Source organism: Lepisosteus platostomus, chromosome 12 (assembly GCF_059453375.1).
Source record: "Lepisosteus platostomus isolate fLepPlt1 chromosome 12, fLepPlt1.hap1, whole genome shotgun sequence".
In the NCBI taxonomy this organism is placed as follows: domain Eukaryota; kingdom Metazoa; phylum Chordata; class Actinopteri; order Semionotiformes; family Lepisosteidae; genus Lepisosteus; species Lepisosteus platostomus.
In genome coordinates, this window is record NC_142622.1 from 32168041 (window position 1) to 32191562 (window position 23522).

A 23522-nucleotide genomic window follows, 5' to 3' on the forward strand; every position below is an offset into this window, starting at 1 on the left:
TGTGAACACTGACTCTATCATGAAGAAGGCTCAGCAGCGCCTTTATTTCTTGAGGTGCCTCAAGCGATGGGGGATGCCAATACATGTGTTGGTGAACTTCTACCGCTGCACCATCGAGAGCGTCCTCACCAACGGGATCACCGTGTGGTATGGCAACACCTCTTTGCGAGAAAGAAAGGCACTGCAGAGAATGGTCAATATGGCCCAGAAGATCATCGGCTGCCGTCTCACCGAGATTAAACAGCTCTATGAGGACCGCTGCCATGGTAGAATTCTGGCCATCACAGAGGACAGTCACCACCCCGGGCATGAGCTCTTCAGCCCACTGCCCTCAGGCAAGAGATATAAGAGCATACGGACAATTTCCACTACATTCTTCAATAGCTTCTATCCACAAGCAGTGAGACTGGCGAACACATTTAGCCATCCCCCTCGGACCACACCTACACCATCATCATCTACTTCTTTATGATTTCTTATCTATTGCACATCTCCAGTCATTGTTTACACGTCTGTATTGTTTACATTCAAACTGTCTACATGTTTACTTGCACATTGTCTATTGTTTGTTTGTACATTGTCTTGATGCACTGTTTGCACTTTGTCTTGTTTTTTACACTTGTTTTACAATCGAGAGACTTTCTGTAAGTAAGAATTCCATTGTACCAGTACCGGTTACAAATGGCAATAAAGTTCAAGTTCAAGTTCAAGTTCTAGAACTAACCAAACAAATTCCCATTCAAGACAGTCAAAACCCTTCTCTGCATCCATTAAAAGAACAGTACAGGGGAGGCAATGCCTGTACATGCACAATGTGGAGGAGATTAAGAACCTTATCAGACACAAAGTACCCTCTAATAAAAAAACTGTGTGATCCTGGTGTACTACTTTGTTAATATTGACCTCCAGTCGGTATGATAGCACCTTACCATACTGCTTGGCAACAAAGCGAATAAAAGAGTTGGGGTGATGGCTCAGACAAAGCATCTTTGCCTTTTTCAATGGAAGGACTATAATGAAAGAACTCTTCTGAAGAGTACTTTGTGAAGCAAAAACAGGATGATGACCTTTAATAAATCTTTTAATTGTATTCCACACGATCAAGAGAAGCTTATTAATTAATTATTTGTTTGAGGGACTCCAGTATGTGACATATACCTTCCACACTAAGATTTCTAATTGCTCTTGGAGCTAAAGACTGGCTGTTACTTCAGTTTTGATCAGTTAGGCACAGCATATAATAGATTGGATTCCTTCTGTCTTTGACTTCCTTATTTCTGCAGAAGTGTGTCTCTGACAGGATGTTGTTGGATTGTAATCTAGATAAAAGTTAAGGGCAGATACCTCACTAGAGCAAATGGTGCTGAGCTGCCTGCTGTTCTTTCAAAATCCTGGTATTAGGTAAATGAAGAAATTTAAAAATGAACACTAGGGTTTCTTACAGCTTCTGGTAATCTCCCTGCTCTCCCTGTGCTCTTTTCACACTGAAGTACCAGATTTGGAAATCACACAGGGGCTGCTATATAGGGTATCCAAAAGGCCAGCAGGATCATCACATTCATTTCCTCTGTTTTTCCCATTATTAATATGTTAACCCAGCAGTCATATCACCCTGAAACTCACAGCTGGCAACCCATTGAAGTTCAGCAGGTGTGAGTCTGGTCAGTACCTGGATGGCAGACCTCCTGGGAAAAACTAAGGTTGCTGCTGCAAGAGGTGTTAGTGGGGCCAGCAGAGAGTTTTCACCCTGTGGTCCATGTGGGTCCTAATACCCCATTATAGTGATGGGGACACTATACTGTAAAGAGGCGCCGTCCTTCGGATGAGATGTAAAACTGAGGTCTTGACTCTCTGTGGTCATTAAAAATCCCAGGGTCAAAGAGTAGGGGTGTAACCCTGGTATCCTGGCCAAATTTCCCATTGGCCCTTACCAATCATGTCTTCCTTATATTCCCCATCTATGAATTGTCTTCACTACTCTGCTCTACTCCCCACTGATAGCTGGTGTGTGGTGAGCGTTCTGGCGCACTATGGCTGCTGTCGCATCATCCAGGTGGATGCTGCAGATTGGTGGTGATGGATGGGAGTCCCCATTACCTGTAAAGCACTGGAGTGTCCAGAAAAGCGCTATATAAGTGTAAGCAATTATTATTATTATTATTATTATTATTATTATTTAGCCATGAACCTGTTCGCCTTTTCCTGTTTTGAAATCAATTGCTGCGTAGCTGATATCTGAGAGTATAAGACCTCGACTATTGCAGCAATCCAGGGGTTCACCGCTGTCTTTCCCAGCAGCATGGTCAGTTTAGCCAGTTCAAGACAATCAATGCCTTTCACATTTTTCTTAGTTTAGAACGGAGTGGAAGAAGAGTGAATTTTTCCATCTCTCCACTATCTCAGAAACATGACAAATAAAATAAAGATTGACACGGCAAAAGCTAAACAAAGGAGAAAGAAGAGGCTGGCAACACAAGCTGTAAATCTGGAATAACATCCTGACATACTGTACCACTCAAGTTATATTTACTGTATCCACAAACAATAAAGTATTAACAAATAAGCTCTTAATGTGGTTAGTTATAAATTATTTTACATAATACATATAAAGAATATGGTTAAACACTGTAACAGTTGCTGTTTCTGCATAATTTTCTGCAAGATAGACACAGTGGGTCTAGACTGGCTGACCCTAGGGCTGGGAATCCCCGATGAAGGGATCAGCTCTTTTCCTCAGTGAATCAGGCTACCCCACCAGGAGCACGGAAGTGTTCACATCAGATATCACAAAGCCTATAAAGAGTTCAACCTGCACTTCATTTCTCAGTCTGTTTGTGCTTAGACCCCCATGTAAACAGTTAAGAACATTAAGTTTGTTCTCTGCAAACCAGTGTGTTCGCTTTATAGAAGTAACCTCATGCTACAATGTAATCATATATTCATGATAAATATTTGATGCATAATTTTATAATGCAGAACATTTCAGAACAAATGCTCTACAGAGCAATTTTAAAAGTTACATAAGGCTATAAAGAAGTATAATTATATCTCTCACTTCCATAATGCTTACATTTACAAATAAATTCAAAATAATTGTAAATAAATTGTCATATAATTTATTTCATAAAGTTCACAGTTCTTAAAAAATAAGTATTGATTATATCAAGTTACCATGAAAATGGATACGAGGTAACTTCTACAAAACTGTGTTAAATTGTTCCTATACTGTACATGTGTTGTTTGCTAAGGTCATTTACGTTATTACATGGAGTGTCATACGTTTTTACAGCTCTACCATTGCAAAACAAATCTCATAAAAGATTAATTCTCAAATTGCAGGCTGTAGGCATTTAATGTAATAAGTATTCTTACAGATTGGCTGGTTAATGGATAGAAATAGAGATCACAGATGCTTGTGCAAACAATTCAGTTTAATAATTGTTATTATCATGTTTAAACTAAGTGACCTCTATTATCTATGGGTTTTAACAAATCATTCAAAATATGTTTAGGCTTTGTCAGAATAGTAAATAATTCAGCTTCTTACCAAAACTACAAAAACTCACTGGACCAGAAATTAAGTAGACTGAAAACTGAACTGAAAAATCTAATGTAATGACATTGCAGCTTCATTTACCTTTCCTTTAATCTGTCACGATCGCAAACCCCTCCTCTTAAGGGCACTACAGCCCTTCCTTGTTTGCCTAATTCCCCGCACCTGTTCCTTGTTCCAGACCCTTTTCAGTTCCCCCTAAAAAGCCAGATGCTGACGTTAAACCGGGCTCTGCGTTGGTTTCTGCATCATGCGAGCCCGGGACCTGGATGCGCCTGGCTCTGTTATGGTTTTAGCTTCTGTTCTTGCTCCCATTCCCGCTTCCCCTGCCAGTCCCGACCTGGTTCTGGTTTTAAATCGTCTGTCCCGGATAGATTGCCTGGCCTTGGACTTTTGCCCTGTTTTCGGATTTCCCTTTTGACTCATCCCCGGATTGTTTGCCTCGGCCTCACCTCCCTCGACCACCAGCACTCCATGGACACGCCCCACCCCCCATGTTTCATTCCCATATCCTGCATGACTTTTTCCCTGTGTTTTCTTCACTAATCCCTGGATTGTGTTGTCTGTATAGGGTCCCGAAGGAACTCTCTCTGACAAATCTTCTTCCTCTTTGAGGACTGGTTTAAATATGAAATGGTTAAAAATCACAGCAGGGCAAATTTTAAGACTATAAAAATTAATACAAAATCCCAGTAGGGTCTATTTACCTAAATGCTACAGATCACTGTACGTTGAATATTTTCACATTTCAATAGATAAAACAATATATCTAACCCTGAATAATTAATATAACCAGTTCTGCATTAAAATATTCAGTCTTAAAAATTTCCATTTGCTTCATGTCTGGATTTTTTGCATTTTGTGATGTACAGTAATTGTCATGGATGTCGGGAAGGACGAACCGTGGAATGGCAGGAGAGCGTAAAAGACCCTATGCGTAGCAGCGAGACTGGGGTTAGCCTGGGCTCAGCTGTTCAGGAAATGCCGTATAGAAACCTATGCCCTCAGGTAGCGTACGTGGGGCAACCTGGTGCAAGGCGGGTTTCAGGACATTCGAATGTCAATGCTGAGCGAGAGGCAAATGAAAGACCCAGAAATATATAGTCCCAGGGAGAGAGAAACACCGGAAGGACAGCAAAGCACCGGAAACAAGAGACAGGACAGAGAAGGAACGCCCTCTGACACTAATTGAATGAAATCAACAAAAAACAATAAAAATACATATACAGGATTCTGTGTACAGAATGTCCAGTGAATTCTACGGCTTTTCCATATTGAAGTCAAATCACGATCAGTGCTTTGCATTTTCAGTTATTATTCTTATAGCAAGATCCAAAAGGGAATACAGACACTTCTCATCTCCAAGAAGGACCTTGGATCAATAATGAATTATGTCTTTCTATTTTCACTACCCATTAAGTATAGGTTTCAGTGGTCAAAAGGGAGCTCTTTGAGGACGCAAATGTAATCTTTTACAGAGAAAGTGTATTTCATTGAGAAAGAGTGACTGCCAAGACACTCAGAATCACATAATTCTTTAAGCCAAAATATTACATTTATGGATGTTCTAATAATATACAGTACTCAAACTCGACATAACATTACAGAATGTCATAAAAAAATGTCTAAAATATTTCCTGTGAAACAGAGTAGATGCATAAATAAGTGACATTAGTAATCCTAAATACTGTTTTGTTCCATCCAAAAAGCTTTACTTCAGTTTTTTTCAAGAGCTGTGTACCTTGACAGTTCTAATGATAACTGATGCAGTAAGAGGATAATAAACAGCTTGCAACACTGCCAAGAAGACAGTAAGGCTGAGCATTTTCTTCAATTTAATGGACATTCAGACACTGTTTGTGAACTTCTTCACTGTCCTGAATGTCAACTGACAGCGTGCGGCATACAGTATATGGCATTCAAAAAGGGAACCCAGTGCACCATTATGCTTTCATTCTTCCAAATCAGAGGGCATTTAAAAAATACAAAAAATGCTGTGGTTGATGTGCTGCTGTCAACATTCAGTCACAGCTTCGATTTGAGGCATATGTATTCCCAAGCTTAAGTCTTTAAAATGTGCATATGCATTTTCTTAAAACTAATTAACAGAACAATTACCTTTTTAAACTATTCATTCAATGACCCTCTGAATGGTCGCCAAAATTATTTTTTCTTTCTCTATTCCAATCTTTAAAGCGCAGCTGCTGTGACCTGAACTTCTGGTATTCATTGTATAGAGAACTCAATCCATTCTCATTACTCCTTTTAATTAGTGTAATCAGTCTAGAGTGGTGCCATTCAATGAAAGCTGACTTTTACATCACTCCAGCTGACAGATCTGAAGAAAAGAGACCCTGATATTACACATTCCAGCCTGTGAGAAGCAATCCTTGTCTTTCTATTCCTATCACATTATACTGTTCCCCAAGGAAAGGACCAATTTGAGTTTTCTTAATTACCTTTTACAGTGAAAATCCATTTGCATTTCTGAAATTCCTCTGCATTCGTTAGTCGTCCAAATAATCAAAGGATACCCATGAGATCTGATTACTCTTCTCAATGTTTCAGAATTAAGTACTTTCATTAAAATTATTAGGCCAGATTATTTGTTACTTTAGCTAAAAAGTAATGGATCCCTCTAGGCTACAGAGGTCTAAGAAATTGCTACTGCTACCACTATTTATTATTATGATTGCACATAATATTAAATAAAACAGACATTTACATTTATGGTTTAAAAAACTCAAAAATAATATTCTGACTATATGGGTTGTGCATAATATCCTATTTGATTTACCATCATTTAAGAACAATACTGTATATAATGAGGATGTTGCAAGGTTATTACAAAACCTATGTTCTTGCTTAGCATCTAGTTACAATTTTACCCAGCAGACCACAGACTGGCAAGAGTGGTTGCTACAAAGCCTTTTGGAATTACAGCAGTTCCTAGAATTGTTGGTTATTTTCTTCACTTCTGAACCAGACAGATTATGCAGCTGTCAGATATAACAATACCTTCCTCAGTCTTTTGGTTAACCACAAAATCCAAACTTTATCCTTTAATGTTCTGTAGTAAAAGTGGAAGACAGTTATCAAACTTAGTTTTTTTCCCTTCTTGGTAAAGAAGTGTACATAACATTTCTATAATCCAAACAGTTAATATTTCTTGGCAAATTACAGAATTATTAACCTTTAAATATAGTTAGTATTAACTTATGCAAAACTCAACCATGTACAGTACTGTACTTCCATTTAAATTAGTGTATAATTATTTTTTTAGAGGGTGGGATGGTAGCTCAGTGGTTAGCATTACTGCATTTTAGCACTAAGGTCTTGAGGCCCTGAGTTCAATTCCAGACCTGGGGTGCTACCTGCATGGAGTTTCGTATGTTCGCTCCATGTTTGCATGGGGTGACTCCAGGTACTCCAGTTTCCTCCTACAATCCAAAATCATACTGGTACTGTAGGTTAACTGGCTTCTGAGACAATTGACCCTGGTGTGAGTGTACGCTTGTCTGTGTTTGTGTGTGTTTTGTGACCCTGTTGGGGGTGTACCCTGCCTTTTCTCCTTTGCTTGCCGAGATTGTTGGCTCCACCTTTCCCACAAGCCTGAATTGGATGAAGCAGTTAGAAAATGAATGGATGGATTTTATTAAATCAATGATACCTTCTTGACAACTACATGATTTCTAGGGATGTTCAATTTAATTTAAGGAGATCAAATTTAAGAGGATCACAGCAAGTACAAAATTAGGCAACCCATAACACGACTAATGTTCAGAAGAATTTTAATTTCTTAAAATATAAAGGGATAACATACTTAAGACAATGCTGGTCAGAACTGTCACATCCCTTCTCTCTTATGAGGAATGAAACAGAGAGGATGCTTCAACAATGAAGTTGTGTTGGAGAGAGTGGTTCTAGAAAGGATGCAGAGGTATGTACAGCCAGGGAGTATTGATACATAATACGTACATAATAAGTAGGGGTGCAGAAGTACAACATTAGAATTTAAACTTCTCCTGAACTTCTATTAGATAACTCCATTATAGTAAGATCTTACCTGTCTACTGTGGAACTCTTATATAGTAAAAGGCTTTCCAATTAAATAAAATAGAAAGTAAAGTATTTGGTTGTCAATTAAATAATTTACTTCACTGTACTGTACATGTACTTTCTCTCTGTACTGAACCCATGTACTGTATCTACTGTAGATTTTTAGCTGTTAAGAACCATTCCCTTTATGTCTATCTGTGGCATCTCTGACATATTTATAAATAATAAAATTAAAGGTTAATTGAAAGTATTCCTAATGAAAATGTATTTTTTTTACTACAGTTAAAAATCTTTTAAATTAAATATTCTTCTAGCACTTCTTACTAATACCTGTAGTTTCCCTTGTTCCCTGCTTCTGACAAACCTATTCTATGATTTCCTTGAGACTTTTATAGCATACTTTTCGAGTTCAATTCATACTGTAGCATCGTTTTCCCAGTTTCTTAGTCTAATGCTGCTATCTGTGTACACCAGCTTTCATATTATTACCAAGTGACCTAATTTTTTTCATTAACATCACAGGGAAGAATTAATATGTAGTTAAATGCACTTCAGAGTAGCAGATAATACTACATTTACATACTTCTGCAATTTACTTCACTTAAGGCTGACTTTTATAAATATTCATTAGAAATCCATATCTGAAAACACTTTGACAAGCAACAGAGCGTTGACCCATAAATTCAAGTGAGAGTGGAACAAGCCAAGTGAGCTTTATTGGAGGCAAAACTACTTCTTAAACATCAAAACAATCATGTACAGCATCAAACAATCGAGATGATTTGCAAAGACATATCTAAAGGACAATACCGTGGGGATCTGAAAGCATGCTAATATGATACATTCAAACATCTGTAAGCTTTATTTTACAAATACTATAATCAATCTGGATAAAATCTAACATGCTACCACAGCTAGCCATCTGCAGCATAAGCGGCTCCAATCCTTTCTGTTTAAAGGGAATAAAGAGTTTCTCCTGAGCAGGAAAGAAAAAAAGAAGTTCTGGGATATAGCAGATTGTAGTCTAATAGATCTCAGAAGCGAAACAAGGTTGGTTATCACACCGCTCTTCATGTCTCTAGACTTCACATCACCTGAGTGTTGATATTTCTTTCCTTTCTGCTCCCACCTCCACTCCACTCCCGCCTTTTCTCCTCCCATGCTCTATCAGCTGCCAGTTTTCCTCTTTCCCTTACACCTGAAGAAGGCTCCACAATCGAAACATTCTCTTTTCATTTCAGCATGGAATAAACTTTAACTTGTTCCAAATTATATCAGTTATATATTGCATTACATTAGTAGTTTCAATCATCAAAGTTGTTAGAAATAGTTGTTAGAAATATGCGAGAACTACAATATTGCACTTGTGGGGCGTAGCACCTATTTCAGCTTTCTGATGTAGGACTGGAGGATGTGTTCCGTGCCTCGACTGTGTCCCCTCGCAGTAGGGGGAAGGGGGTGTGGGCTTTTATTTTCACACTCTGTCTTCACTACACATTTCCAGTAATTACTAATGCAACTTTAGTTCAGGAACTATGTTAAATTTCTGGAGTTCTATATGTATGGAGTTTGCATGTTTTCTCTTGCTTGCCTGTCATGGATAAAGTGGTTAGAAAATGGATGGAGTGGTGGATTTACAACTGTACAAATGTTCCAATAAATACTGGCAGAAGTAAAACCAAGATTTAACACAAAATTATATATACATTTAGAATTATAATCTGGAATAACTAAGTGGTATCAAAAAGGCCACTGAAACGTTGCAAATGTTCTGCTTTTAATCCCAGCCAACACGCAAGTTATACTTTTGACAAATTGTCCCTTGGAGTGTTCAGTGCTTTCTTTCTTCACAGTGGGGAGGGTGAGTGGGAATTTGCACCCTCTGGTTCTTGTTTCAAGAAGGCTTTGGAGCAGTTTGCAACAATTTTTATTTTCTTTGTTATGCAACTTTGAAGATTAAAAAAATATTTTATATATCACAGTATGTTACATATTTACTTTACATTCATGATCACTTACGATTACAGCAGTACAAAGGAGAGTATCAGATATCAGGGTTACTGATTACTTATTGCTGAAATTTGCATTAAGACAAAATACAGATTATTTTAATGCAGATGTAAACCTGAAAGAAGAACATTGTGTTCACAATGAGCTACTGTATAATAATAATCCAACTGTGTAATTTTGTTTTTTGTAAAATAATCCTACTTTCTTTTTTAATTAATTTAATATTTAACATACTGTAACATATAGAATAAAAATAGTAAAAGTCCTTAAATTTAAACTTAAATTCTATAATTGGAAAAAGATTGTCCCAAGGGGCTCAACATTGACCAGGATTTGAAACCAGGCATTTTCTGGCAACAGCCCAAGTGCTTCCACATCCCATGTTAAGCATTCAATGCACCACCTGGCAAGTAGTGCAGTCCCACAAGAGAATATTTCCAAAAAAGCTCAGTGTGGTGGGGTGGGGGTGCAGTGTGTGCACAGCTATTTGCTGTATTATCCGGAATGCATTCTTAATGGTTGGATCTGTATTTTACCTTATCTACTGTATCTTGAGACCCCGTCAATAAAAATGTAATGAAACAAAACAAAGTGGACTAGAACTAGATGTATACTAATCAATATACTGTATTAGTATACTAATACTATATAGTATATTAGTATACTAATATTACAGTATATATAGTATATATACTATACAGTAGTATATAGTATACTAATACTAGATACTAGAAGCAGATGTATACTAATCAATAATAAAAGTTACCCATATTTTTTTAAGATAATTAAATTATCTAGTATGGTCTGTTATCATTGCTGAAAACAACAAAAAAAATACCTGTTATTCTTCTGTAGTTTCCCTTTAGTATTTTTTAAATTAATAATTTTAAATATTTTCATGGTGATGTGACAGAAAACTGATTAGAAATAATTAATCGTTGCCCACACACAAGTGAGGTACATCAAATGGTAATTTATCAAACTGAGGAGATTCCAGACAGAGAGCTAGACAGATCAGTATAGTAGATAGAAGCCACTGTCCATCTTAATTATATCACAACTGAACTAGAATTCATAGCAATTTTAGGCAAGTATGTCTGAAAGTGCAGCTTGTGTTTGGAAAAATACTTGCAGAAAAATACGTCAAAGTAATTTACTTAGTATACATCATATAGAACTTAATAGTACTGACCAAATGGACAATAAGAAAAAGGTGGGATACCAAAAACACAATTGCAGGCCCGCAGAAATGACAAATATGAGTTAAATAAAGATTTTTTCGCTTAACCTGTTTTGTCAGTGCTGGTATTGATGGTATTGGTGGTGATGGTGGTGAAGGCAGTCTTTGCGCTGTCCTTGGCAGCAGCAGCTTTCTGCTTGCTTTTCGGGGCTTCCAGTGCTTTGAGCTTCTTGGCATGTTTAGTGCCTTTGTAGTGGGCCGATGCCTGGCTCTACAAAGGAGAACAAAATGAACCATGCAATCAGGCTCATTTCAAAACCAGCACACTTTCTGTATTGTTGCAAATACAGATCCCCTTTCAATAAGTGGTACCATTTCTTCATGACCAAACATTAAGATTTTAAAATGATGCTTAAGTACACTTGAACTATTATTAGGACTGGAAGAACTAATGAAGATTCTTGGAAATCCGCTGCATAAAGATGCATAACTGTATTCTACAGAGAAGAACATCTGTATCTTAAACTTGTAGGTTATTAAGGATATTACGTTTTGCCATTACAGGTTAATATTTTTTTTATTTTGATTTTAGTGCCTCATTTTATATTTGTCAAGCAGAATAACCTGCATTGACAATATTGCAGGTTAAATTATTCATTATTGACCTCAAAGTAATCATCAAATTATTGAATACAAATGTATATCTCTAAGTTTTAAAATTCTTAAATTAATAAAATATATCTGTTCATATATAAATTTCACTTTGTGAATAAATGCCCTAACATTCCTCTTTTCTTAATTCACTGTTAATCTGTTTGTTATATTAATCCATGTTGAAATGAATATACTTCAGCACCATTCAGTTTGGTCTGATGGGGTGTGCATGGAACTCTTATTGAAAGAACACTGGCAAGGGAAGTGGTTCATTAGAACAAACACAACTTTCACATGCATATCTGCAATCCATAAATATGAAACGTCACAGTAACAGACAGATTGTTAAGTATATTCATGATTGATCCAAGCATCAATCCAGACACTGATCTATATTTAAAGACATGCTAAAACATACTGCACATCAAACATCCACAGTAAAATACTTTTGGATGCACACTGTATTGTTAAGGAGCTGAAAAAGATTAAAAGATCTTGGAATGCATATCATAATGCATTAATAATACATAAAAGATGTAATTACTGCAATGATTGACCTGTTTAACAGCATGGCTCATTTACAAGAGTAATAAAGATCTTCAAGGTTAAAACTTCAAACCATGTATCCAGTTTTTGGTAACACTTTACAATAAGTATCTGTATTTTTAATGCAAATACATATGGCATAATATCTAATTCCCTATGCAGTTAATATGTAATGTATTTTGAGACAGTTTATTCATGGGCTTTCCCAGTTCCTCATAAATTAATCATGAATAGCCACTTACTGTAAAGTGTTAGCCACTTTTATGTGCTGAATACATGCAAAATGAGTTTGTTAATATGGAAAGTAATATCATTAGGGACACAGGAGGCGTCTATGTTGTCAAACATTTTAATACTACTGGAAGAAGTTCAACAGTCTTGTAAAAGAACATGATCTTTTATAGCAGGTGCATATTTTTGCAAATAATACTAGGCAAACCATTACTTTTCAACAATAATGTTCCCAATGTTATAGTGATGCATTTTTCTTTTGGAGGGCTGCAATTATCATTTTAAAACAGTAAGAGGATAAAATACTATTATGAGAGTTTACTATGATAGACTGGTAGAGTGCATTTGCAGTGTTCTTGTTGTATAAAAATGCATATTGTATTTGCATCACTTGCTTTACTTTGCACATACAGTTTTAACTTCACTGTACAGTACCTCTTAATGTTTACCAGGCTTTTTTGCTTTTTTGTGTTGTATTTGTGTACAAAAAAACTCCACAGCTTTTATGGTGATACATCCCATTAACTTTATAACCACATATAAATAGGGATAAAAAACTAACATTGTTTAGAACACTTGGGTAACAAGAACGTATTCCTTTTATTAAGAAGAAGGAACAATTGAGACTAGCACAGTGCTTTCAGTTGTGTGATTAGGAACTAGAATAAAACAAAGACCAATGGTACACTTTATTCAATGAATGAGGCCTCTGGTGTTCCAGTAATCCAGTAAAAAGGTAAATTCACTTTACTGTCCTTATATAAAAGTCAATACACAGGTTCTTTCAAATTTTTTTTGTGACTAGAATAATTAAAATTCATGTATACCATATATGGTAAAAGTTAAATGAAAATCCAATTTTATCAAAGCACCAGACAAATTAGTGCACTAATGCAGAGTTCAGCCAATATTTCTATTTAAAAAAATCAAAGGCAAAAATGAAATATAATTTCTAAGAATTTCCTAAAGGTACAAAAGGCTATCAGAACGTTTTCATTTTGACATCTGAAAAGAGATAAATTAATCCAATTGTTATGAACAAAATGATATACAAGCTTGTCACCTTTATTTTTTATTTACTAGTGTCATAACTGCTCAGCTTCAGGACTTCTTTATTTGCTACTTAGAAATATGATGACTGGATTTAAAGTCAAAGAATGGTTCTCTCTCTGCCAACAATGTTCATGTTCACCACCAGGTCTTACTGAATAAAGACATTATTTTAAATAGATAAACAAATAAAAACAATCAAATTAATTTTGCAACATAGAGAATCAAAATAATTAATGCAACATAGAGATAAAGTAATGAAAGTTTATTTGCTGTTACCCCAGATGTAGAGTTCTTTAATGGCAGAGCTTGAGGTGCCCAAACTTAAGGCTGATTGATTTAGATATCCTATAGTTCGGAGGAACACCAATCCAGGGCTTTGATAGTGGTGATGAGTGGTGACTAGGTGGATTGAAAAAAGTGCACTGTAGCATAGAGTGAAAGAGAACTATGTACAGTATGCAGGTGACAGTATACAAGCCAGAACAGGTGCAAGTATTGTCATGAAAACCTACTGTAGATCAGTTTAATGGTGGGCTGCAGAATATACTAATACTAATTTATTATCCAAAAATTAGTATTATTTTTAATAATCAAGACTAGTAGCTGCAAAAGATGCCACAGATATCCTGAAGGAGTACCCAAAAAGCTAGAGCAAATGAAAGGACTGATAAACAAGAATCGAGTTGAGGTTTTAAGGTACAGCTAGCATTAGGTGTTTCAGACAAATGTGATGGAGGCCAGAAGAAATAATGGTTTGAGGGATAAGTCCACAAGGACAGTAGAACCATCTCAGTACAATAAAATACAGCAAAGATTTCAACAGTAAAAGCATGGCGTTTGGGTGGTAGAGGAGATCATGCTTTTGGAATCCTTTGATTCTTAAAATGAATTATTGTTTCCTAATGTAAGGAAGTCAGACAAGGAAAAGGGAATACTGAAAATCCAGTGAATCCCTTGATACAAATGGTGCAATGCTCTGGTGTTCTGAGTGAGAGTGATGAAGGGGTTCAGGGGATGATTTACAGGAATATAGCTTCTGAAAAGTGAAAAATCAGTGATGTGTCAGCTCTACTGTACATATAGGGTTAATGCTCATTTTAATTATTTATTAATTGAAACCTAGAGAGTGTATCAGCAATCTGGTTTGAGCACTTAGGGTTATGATTGGCAAGATGTAAACTGATTAAGTAAAAATATCTAAGTGAGGAGTCTCACTGACCTCATGATGTGGAGAATTTATTACAGTTATGTAGAACTTGGATATTTTGTATCAGTGAATGAGGGTGGATTATTGACTCCAAGGGAAACATCAAATTACACTATTGTAAAATTATGAGATACAGCTCTTAAAGCATGACAGAGGGATATAAAGGAGAAAGCTGGAAATTTCAAATGGTTAACAGGATGCAACCCATTTTCCTGCTGTGGAAAACACCAAAAGCCTGAAAGCAGAGTAGCATTTAAAAAGCTAGAGATCCCGGGGAGACAGAAGGCAATCTCTACAATAGAAATGACCCAATTCCAAATCCTTAAGTAGCCACGACTTTAGTTCCAACAAGTAAACAGGGATGCTGAGATGTGACGGAAGACAAGACAAAGAGATGACTGCATAGCAAAATTCAAATGGCTAAAAACTGAATCTTATGTTTTGGAAGGAGCTAAGGAAAGTGGAGAGGATCTCAATAATACAATTTAGTTCAGCTTGGTTAGCATGGTAAAGCAGCATATAAAAACTGGAGATAAGAAAGATACCCATTAAGGAGAATCTGCATACAGTTTGACAGAATGTTGACATGTTTTGGATAGCTAACCTACCTGAAAGTAGCTGAGTAATATTAGTACTTCGAAATAATACATACTGTAGAGTCCCAAATGGAGGTTATTGCTAAAAACTAAGGACGAGAGGAGGGATATACAGTATTTAGAGGTGTGATGAGGACATTTAATTGTTTAATCTATGAAGGAGCTGTATGTTTGAAATAGAGGATAGTCTACTGTATATCACCTCTAGTGGAGGTGTGTGGCACAAGCATGAGCTTCTCCGCAATTGCTGCAGGAAGCGACAGTGAAGGTTTTTACAGCCAAAGGAATTAAAGTTATTGTTAAACTCTTGCAAAGATAAGAAAGCAGACCTTGGTAAAGAGGAAGAGTGACAAGAGAGTCACATGGAAATGAAAGTAGGCAAAACAGAAGAAGCTGAGGATAAGGAAGCAGGTGGGTTGAAGAAAGTGCACCTTAGCATAGAGTGAAAAAGAACCACGTACAGTAGGCAGGTGACAGTATACAAGCCAGAACAAGTGCAAGTATTGTCATTAAAACCTAGATCAGTTTAATGTTGGGCTTTAGAATATACTACACAGGCCTGGCAGAAGTAGCTCGAGGCTATCTGCATTGATATCAGCTTTAGTCAGCAATACAGAAGTGATAGAGGATGGAATGGAAGGCTGAGAAAACTGAATGCAAGCACTCTGGCCTGCTAATCAGTTTGCCATGACTAAATGAATGAGTGCCCAGGCCCAGTGTAGATTGACACTATGTGCTCACACCCATGGGGAAGAGTGAGTATCAGTGATCAGAGGTGGCTCAGGAAGACGAATCACTGATGGCAGGCAAGACTCTGGTGCGCTTGACAGTTCAGTGGGTTGAGTGCAGTCTGAAACAGCAGCACACCCAACTTCAAAATGACTGTATTTAATGGGAAATAATGTTAACAACACATTAACATTGCTACCTTGTTTACTTGTTGGCAAAGCCTGGATTTTTTAAATAAAATATTCTGCATGATACTTGGAACACAAATTGTGTGATACTGGCAGAATTTATACAGAGATTTTGACTATGATTTATACAGAAAATTCTGGTCATACATTTTCAATTAATTATGAACACAGAAAATGTTCATACAAGATGTGCAATGGTGATACTATGAGTGGAACACACAGCCTGATTCCCATAACTCTTAGAAGAGCAACTAATCATTTGATGCAATTTACATGTGAATTAACAGTATATACTGTAAGAAACACAAGAAACTGACCATGGTTCCATGTTGATTTTAAGGTTAATATTACTGATACTGTTTTTGCTTTGTGTTAGTGCTTCATTTTCAGATAGAAATGATTTAAATACATTCATTTTCTTACACCTGTTAATAGACCTAAAACATACTAACTAAATTCTAAATAAAATTAACTTACACATTAGTTTTTTAATTACCAAGGCACAATTACAGATATTCCCCAGCCATAAATAACACATTAAAATTACTACTGAGAGATAAACAATTACTAAGTCCATATAATATATTAAACTGGAAAGAATTTACAACATAAATTTGTCTAGAACTTACTACTCCTGAATACAGTACTTGAGTATTTTTTCATCTATTTTTAATGTTTGAATAAGAAAATCATTTTTCTTTTTTCAAAATACACATACTTTCAAGTTTCATTGTTTACCTTCAAAAAGGATTCTTTTCTGACAGTTTGACAGTGCCTGCAGCAAAAAGAAGGATATTCAGTGAAATAAGAAGCCTTGCTTTAAGGAACAATAAATATTCTTTGCCTTTCTGAAGAAACACAAAATAAGTGGAATCTGACTGCGAGCAATATAAACAAGGGTCATGCAGCACACAGATAAGCTATGGGTTTTCTACTTAATTTTGTATTATTTGTGAATATTTTAAGTGTATTCACTACAACACAACCTCAACATTTCTTTCCATGGCTTTAAATCAGAATTTCACAAGAAAAAAATAATTCCTTTATTTTAGTATTCCGTTTCAACTTGTGCTTTATGTTTGTGCACACTCCCATAAATTTTTAAATAAGAGAAACAACGCATTTGCATTTATATCGTTAATGTTGTGTGCCATTTTTTTTCTTTTACTTTTCCTAGAACTAAATTAATAATTATGAAACCTAAAGCTGTCAGAAATATGGAGAGGTATATTCAACTAATTGATCATAGGGTCTTTGTCTTTGAGTGGTGCCACCCTCAGGAAATAGTTCTTAAATACTGTACTTTATTAGGGGAGAAGACAGGGGGTGGTGGTACAGTAACTGTGTAAAGTCAGAATGCTGTACACAACTTCATGAGTCTGGTATTACTCCAGAGAAAGGCAGTGCATCAAGAAGTTGAAGGTGTCCTCTCCTGCCTTCTGATTTCTTTACCATTAAAACTGTATCTCTTAAACACATTAAAATGAACAAACAACACAGACCATTAGGACTAACAAGGAAATAGAGAAGTTATAGGCAGTATATTACGTTTTATGATATAGTGCTCAGTAGCCCTTTAAATTTAGCTTTAAATGTAGTTCCTTTCAGCACAAAACAATAATCATACAACCAAGACCGAATGCAGCACTCATTTGCAATTAATTAAATTAGCTTAACAAAATACAGTTTCTTGAATTGAAATTTTAAACAAAACATTTTAATCACTTTAAAAAATGAAACATTTTGAAATTAATGAAGCTTTGAAACAATTTCAGATCTTATAGTGCCAACAGTAACACTGTATTTAACAACAGCATCTTCCTCTGAGCATAGTGAACAGAGCCAAGAATGGGCCTAGGGCCATAATCATGAGAATTGTATAAACTGCATTTGATACAAAAGCTATTGATTACGAGACCAATTTTACATATCACATTTCAGCACTTGTTTCATTCATTAAAAAATTACCTGGAAGAATTGATTTAATTGGACCTGAATTCTAAAATGACATTGACAAACATGGATGCTAATGCAATCTCATTACCATCTAGTTAACTGGGATTTAACAAAGAATGTGATTTGCTTTAGGGTGTTAATTAAAAATGTATAGTACTTATTACAAGGGCACAAAAAATCAATTATGTTTATAAATTGGACACTTTGCTGTTACCAGTAAGCCTTCCTAGTGTTAACTAAAAATGTATATACAAATTCAGCATTTGATTTTAATCAAACCTGCAAATAGCATTCATTTTGTTAAATTGTGGATTTATGTAGATTCATTAGTTTTGATAAACCATAATGGCTATTCTGTGCATGACAAAGTTACACACTGAAATTATTTAAAATGCACATTACATACAGAGGGCCATTTGCTACATAGTTACACTGCCTCCAACATCTTCAAAATGAACTGTAGCAGCAAGGCTCATTAATAAGGCACAGAATTAAATGTTGTTGTGGTTTTTCAGTGAGGCCCCTCTCTGTGGTCCCAGCCATGAAATAGTGTGTTGGAATATAGGGCAGATGAGTATTTTTGATGAGTAACATCTCAATGTCAAGACAGTGACCCAGTATGAACATTCCCCATAGTGAATGTCCATCCCTGGTACCTGGATGTGTGGCAGAGAGCAGTAGGCCATTCTGGATGATGGTCTTAAATTCAAACAAACCTGTAAGATGTGAAGATTTCTTAACCTATCACCAACTGTATTTTTCCTTTTTTAAAATGGTGCATCATTCTTCTAACTTCCCCTCTCTCCTCTGAACCTACTTGGCTGTCTGACAGCAAAACCACTTGACTGCCACAACTGTTTGTCTAAGACTTGGGACTTAAACGTTTTGTTCGAAGCATTGAGTTAATGGGGGAGCCATACATAAGACTGAATTCTGCCCAAGATCTAGCCTGCAGCAGGACCTCAGGACTAGCTAGATACTACCCGTGCATTTGCTTGATCACCAGAGCAATACAGTTGAACTTTCATCATTGTTTAATGAGCCTAAATAATGAGTTAGTATAACTGATGGTATACTAAATGCATAATCTTTATGTTCACTATATCTCTCTTAATCCAGATATCTGTTATATCCTGATAACCATCACATAAAGATCATTTGTATCCAAGCGGACATTAATATATTTACTTTGTTCTTATGTACACCTTTTAAGTATTAATAAATCTATCCCTGGTATTTTGAATCTGTGTGTATTTTGAATCCGTGAGCAGACTGCTTTTTATTCTATGGATTCCTAATAGCCAACATAATTTAAAGAAATATTTGTGTGCCTTGCGATCATTAGTATACGAAATGTATAGTAAGAGGGACAAGACATAGCCCTATGGTGATCTAGTAGAAGTGGAGTATAAAGCCATTTCTCCACTTTGACTTTTTGAGAAATCTAGAACCCATCTAATCAAGTTACTTTTAATCTGAAATTATTTCACAGTTTCTGTGGTAGCAAGGTTGTATTGTAGTGAAAGTAGATGAAAAATCACCAAATAGATTCTTATAAATGTCTTTGCTCTAGAACAAATGCTGATAGACCATGTTTAATAATTCAGGTGGGTAGCTGCGTCAGCATGCGTAGGCTGCAAAGGAACAAGTAATAGGTTTATTCCATGCTGAAAAAAAGAAGAGATACACCTCTTGATTGGCCTCTCTTTCTGTCCCCTGCTCCCACCTCTCACTCCTCCTCCTTCCCAGCCTTTGTTCTCCTGCTACATTACCTTTGCCTACTGCCTTGTCTCTCTCACACCTGAAGAAGGCTCCACAGCCGAAACGTTGTGTTTTCTCTCTTCTTTTTTTCAGCATGGAATAAACCTATTACATGTTTAATAATGGTCTCTCTGTATGTAAACTGCAGGGGGTCAATTTTTTTTTGTGTTCTTTGCAATGCATAATTTCAGTATTCTCATGCATGGCATGGCATTTTTAAGATCCGAATAACAACAGATTTTTATTTTCTACAGAGATTGGATGATTTATAAATTTATGGACGTTTGAAAAAGCAGACTAAAAATATATAAGGTTGAAGAAGTAGTAGTACATTTTGAGAGATATTGACCTTGAATTCAGTTCCCTACCATGCTAACCTGGTATTAGCCATATCCACAGTATGCTATATTTTTCCCTGTACTAATCCTTAGCTTTCCTTTTCTTTTTCACTTGTTTCTGCTCTATCCTCTGGAGCTCTTTCTGCCCTTGACAAAAGCTTTTTTTTAAGGAATAATTGTTTGAGAATCTTGGTTAACCAGGGTTAGCAATTGGGAAGAACTTTAAAGCTTTTGATAGGTATAATTGAATCTACACAGAAATTAATGTAATCAGACACTGCATAAACAAGTTAATGAAGATCCTCCGATGTTTCCTTAAACACATCGCATTGTGTGTAGTAGAAAATACCCTGTAGATGTTCAGTACTTTCTTTGATCCAGACTTTTATTGTTCTTGTCCCCAGTTTGATTCTTTTGAACAGTGGCTTATAGATTGGCCTGAGAAGTACTACTGTATATTGTAACCAGAGTAAATCAGTGAATGTCTTGAGTAGGCATTTGGAATGATCCCATAGTATTGATCGATAATTCTGTTCATCCATGTGGGACAGGTCACCTACTGATAATATATGCAAAGTCTATGGTTATAGTGCAACTATTAAAGTCTCCAAAAATTAATTTAGAAGCACCTGAGGATGCCTGAGGATCAACCATCTTATGGATATCCTAAAAATGTTTTCAAAATCTTTTTCTGCGTTAGCTTTAGGTTTCATGTGAACAATCATTATAAAAAGGTGGGGAAAATCTCAAGGAAGAAAGAAAGGATGCAGAGTGATGCTTAGCAATTCAATGTCAGGTGTATGCACCCTTTCACGGATCATTATATTTTGGCACAAAGGTTATTTACCACTATATAGACCCCTTTAGCATGATGTTGCTTTGTCTGTGTCCAGCAAGTATAATGAAACTCCATACATTCATTTATTAACTGCTCCATCCAATACAGGGTCATGGGGGAGCCAAAGCCCATCTCAGCAAGCAATGGGAGCAAGGCAGGATACACCCTTGATGTACACACCAGGGACAAATTGTAATGAAAACTCCTTAGACTTTAAATAAAATTGTTAGATTACCATTATTCACAATCTCATCTAGCCACGTCTCCATATAAACATGTACTGTATACAAGCCATGAGAAATTTGTGTGAGAATGGCACGTCAGCATACAATTGGTCATTTCTACCTGTCAATGACTGAACCTTACAGTGTATATAGAATCTTAATGAGCAGGGAGAGTTTATTCTTTCCCTGATGAAGTTTCCATCTCAAACTGCTCCACCTTCTGTGTTTTTGCTTTGCTTAGAGATTCAAATCCTATTCTGGGTAGATCTCAGGTTACTGTATATTTAGGAAATTGGACAAGCAATGTATCTGGGGGATGGAACACTGTGTGAATGTGAAATTCTCACATACCCCAAAATGACATTTTTTGCATTCACAATTATTTTTTTTTCTGTAAGTTCTAACTGTTCAACCTGCATTTTACAAGTTGGGCGGGAATAACGGAAGAATTCATGAAGATATATTGACGTCATTTTGGGGAAAATGAGCATCCTCCAATCTGTGCACCACAGCTTAACGCAGAGGTTTGGCACTGATTAGAGGAGAAGTGTGTCTCTCATTAACAACACCGCATGCCTGTAAGTACCCTAAAGTTCGTACAGATGACTGAGAGTCAACAGAACTTACTAATTCCACCCTACCCGCAGTAGCACTCAGCAAATTGTGTACCATTGCTTGGGGAATCCCATTCTTAGTGGACTAGTGACATTACCCAGGCTCAAACACACAACGCACTTGTGGAACCCCCTTACCCACTGTTTTCTATTTCTACAGTCAAAAGATTGTGTTTTCATACATATTTTGTAGCTGCATTTTTCCTCTGGACTTACTGTGATAGCATGAACCTTCTTGTATCTTAAAAAAAATAATTAGATCTTTTCTTTTTATTATCTTTCTGTTTTTTTGTGTTAATATTATTTTTTTGTTCTACAAATGTGAAAACCTGACTATGAGAGTGATAAATACTTTGTGAGCCCAGAGCTAGACAAATCTAGACAAAATGGCCTCGTTGTCTTCCCTAGAAGCCTTTGGGGAATGAGCTATTGTTGCCCTAAGTGACCTGATCAGTCACATAATTGGTCAGGTGAATATTTAAAAAGCAATTTAAAAAGCAGGAAGTTGAGGCTGAGGCTGGAGTCTGGAGGCCAGAAGAAAGATATTCTTTATGAGCTTTCAACAAGAAAGAGAAGAATTGACCAATCAGAACTGCATTTGTGGACCATGAAACGTAGTGTTTGATTTTCGGATTGTATTTGGGAAAAGTCCCACGGAGAGACCAAAGTCTGTGTGACCAGTCTTGAAGAGGAAATTAGACTTTTTTTTAATTTGAAGCCTGTAAGCAACTTACAGATGCAGCCATTCAAAGTGCGCGGCACAGACACTTACCGGAGGTAATTGGCTACGACGTCACGATGCAAAATACCGCGGTACATGATTGGTTGACCGACAGGGGCACTCGTGGTGCATTGGTCGGTCGTAGAAAGATTTAAATGTCTTTACTGTGCCCGTTTTAGTATTGAATATTTATATGGAATTTTACCACTGAAGGGAATCTTAGTAGCTGAGCATAAAAAGAATAGGAACATACTGTAACGCGTCTGAAGGCCATAAACAATATTAATTTTGGAACATAAACATACAGTATATGGCTGGTCTCGGTACTTGAAAGAAAAAATACACACCAGTATTCCATTTATCCCTAAACATTTTAAGCATCGAAGTCTTTAACTAACGAGATACCGGAGTCAACAAGCATACTTTTAGAATTTGATTAAAAGGGAATATAATATGGAATCGCATATCTAAAGAAATTAATAACGATATAATTATATTACCGCAACACAAGCCGGAATCCAGCCGGAGCCATGACTTTTTTTTTTAACAAACATTTCTTTGAAAAAATAAAACGTTTCCCTGGGTCAGAGATTAAATAAAACTTCACTCGCACCAAACAAATTTATATTTCTAAATATCACAACATGATTGAATTTAAGTCATTTTAATAATAATGAATAGTCACCTATGCGTTACAATATAAACATTTATATTGTTTTAAATCGCATTTAAATCGCCTTTATTTAAAACCCATAAATAAAGCTGATACTGTTTAGACTTTTAATTATTTAAAACTGTATTACTGCAGCACAATGCACAATGCAACGTAAATTGCTATCTTTGTCTTCTGCGTAATAATGCTCACCTCTCTGTCCAGCAAATTAACAATAGTAATAATAATGAACTTTATTGTATATGGCGCCTTTAAAGGTGGCTCCTCAAAGCGCTTTACAGGATAAAAACAATAACAACAATACTGTTAGGCTGGGCAAACGATTTTTATATTTTTTAAAAAAGAAATACAAAATGAGATATAATGATATGTTCCGGCTTAGACATTAACG

General features: G+C 36.2%; 1 protein-coding gene across 8 annotated transcripts in view; it reads right to left on the reverse strand.

Moving 5' to 3' along the window:
* Window positions 1-23522, reverse strand: part of znf385d (zinc finger protein 385D) — a 288683-nt gene that overhangs the window by 10107 nt on the left and 255054 nt on the right. For all 8 annotated transcript variants that reach the window (XM_088601649.1, XM_088601651.1, XM_088601648.1 and 5 more), the window contains one exon: window positions 10911-11073. In XM_088601649.1, coding sequence (XP_088457775.1) covers window positions 10911-11073 — 163 coding nt within the window. The remainder of the gene's footprint in view (window positions 1-10910; window positions 11074-23522) is intronic.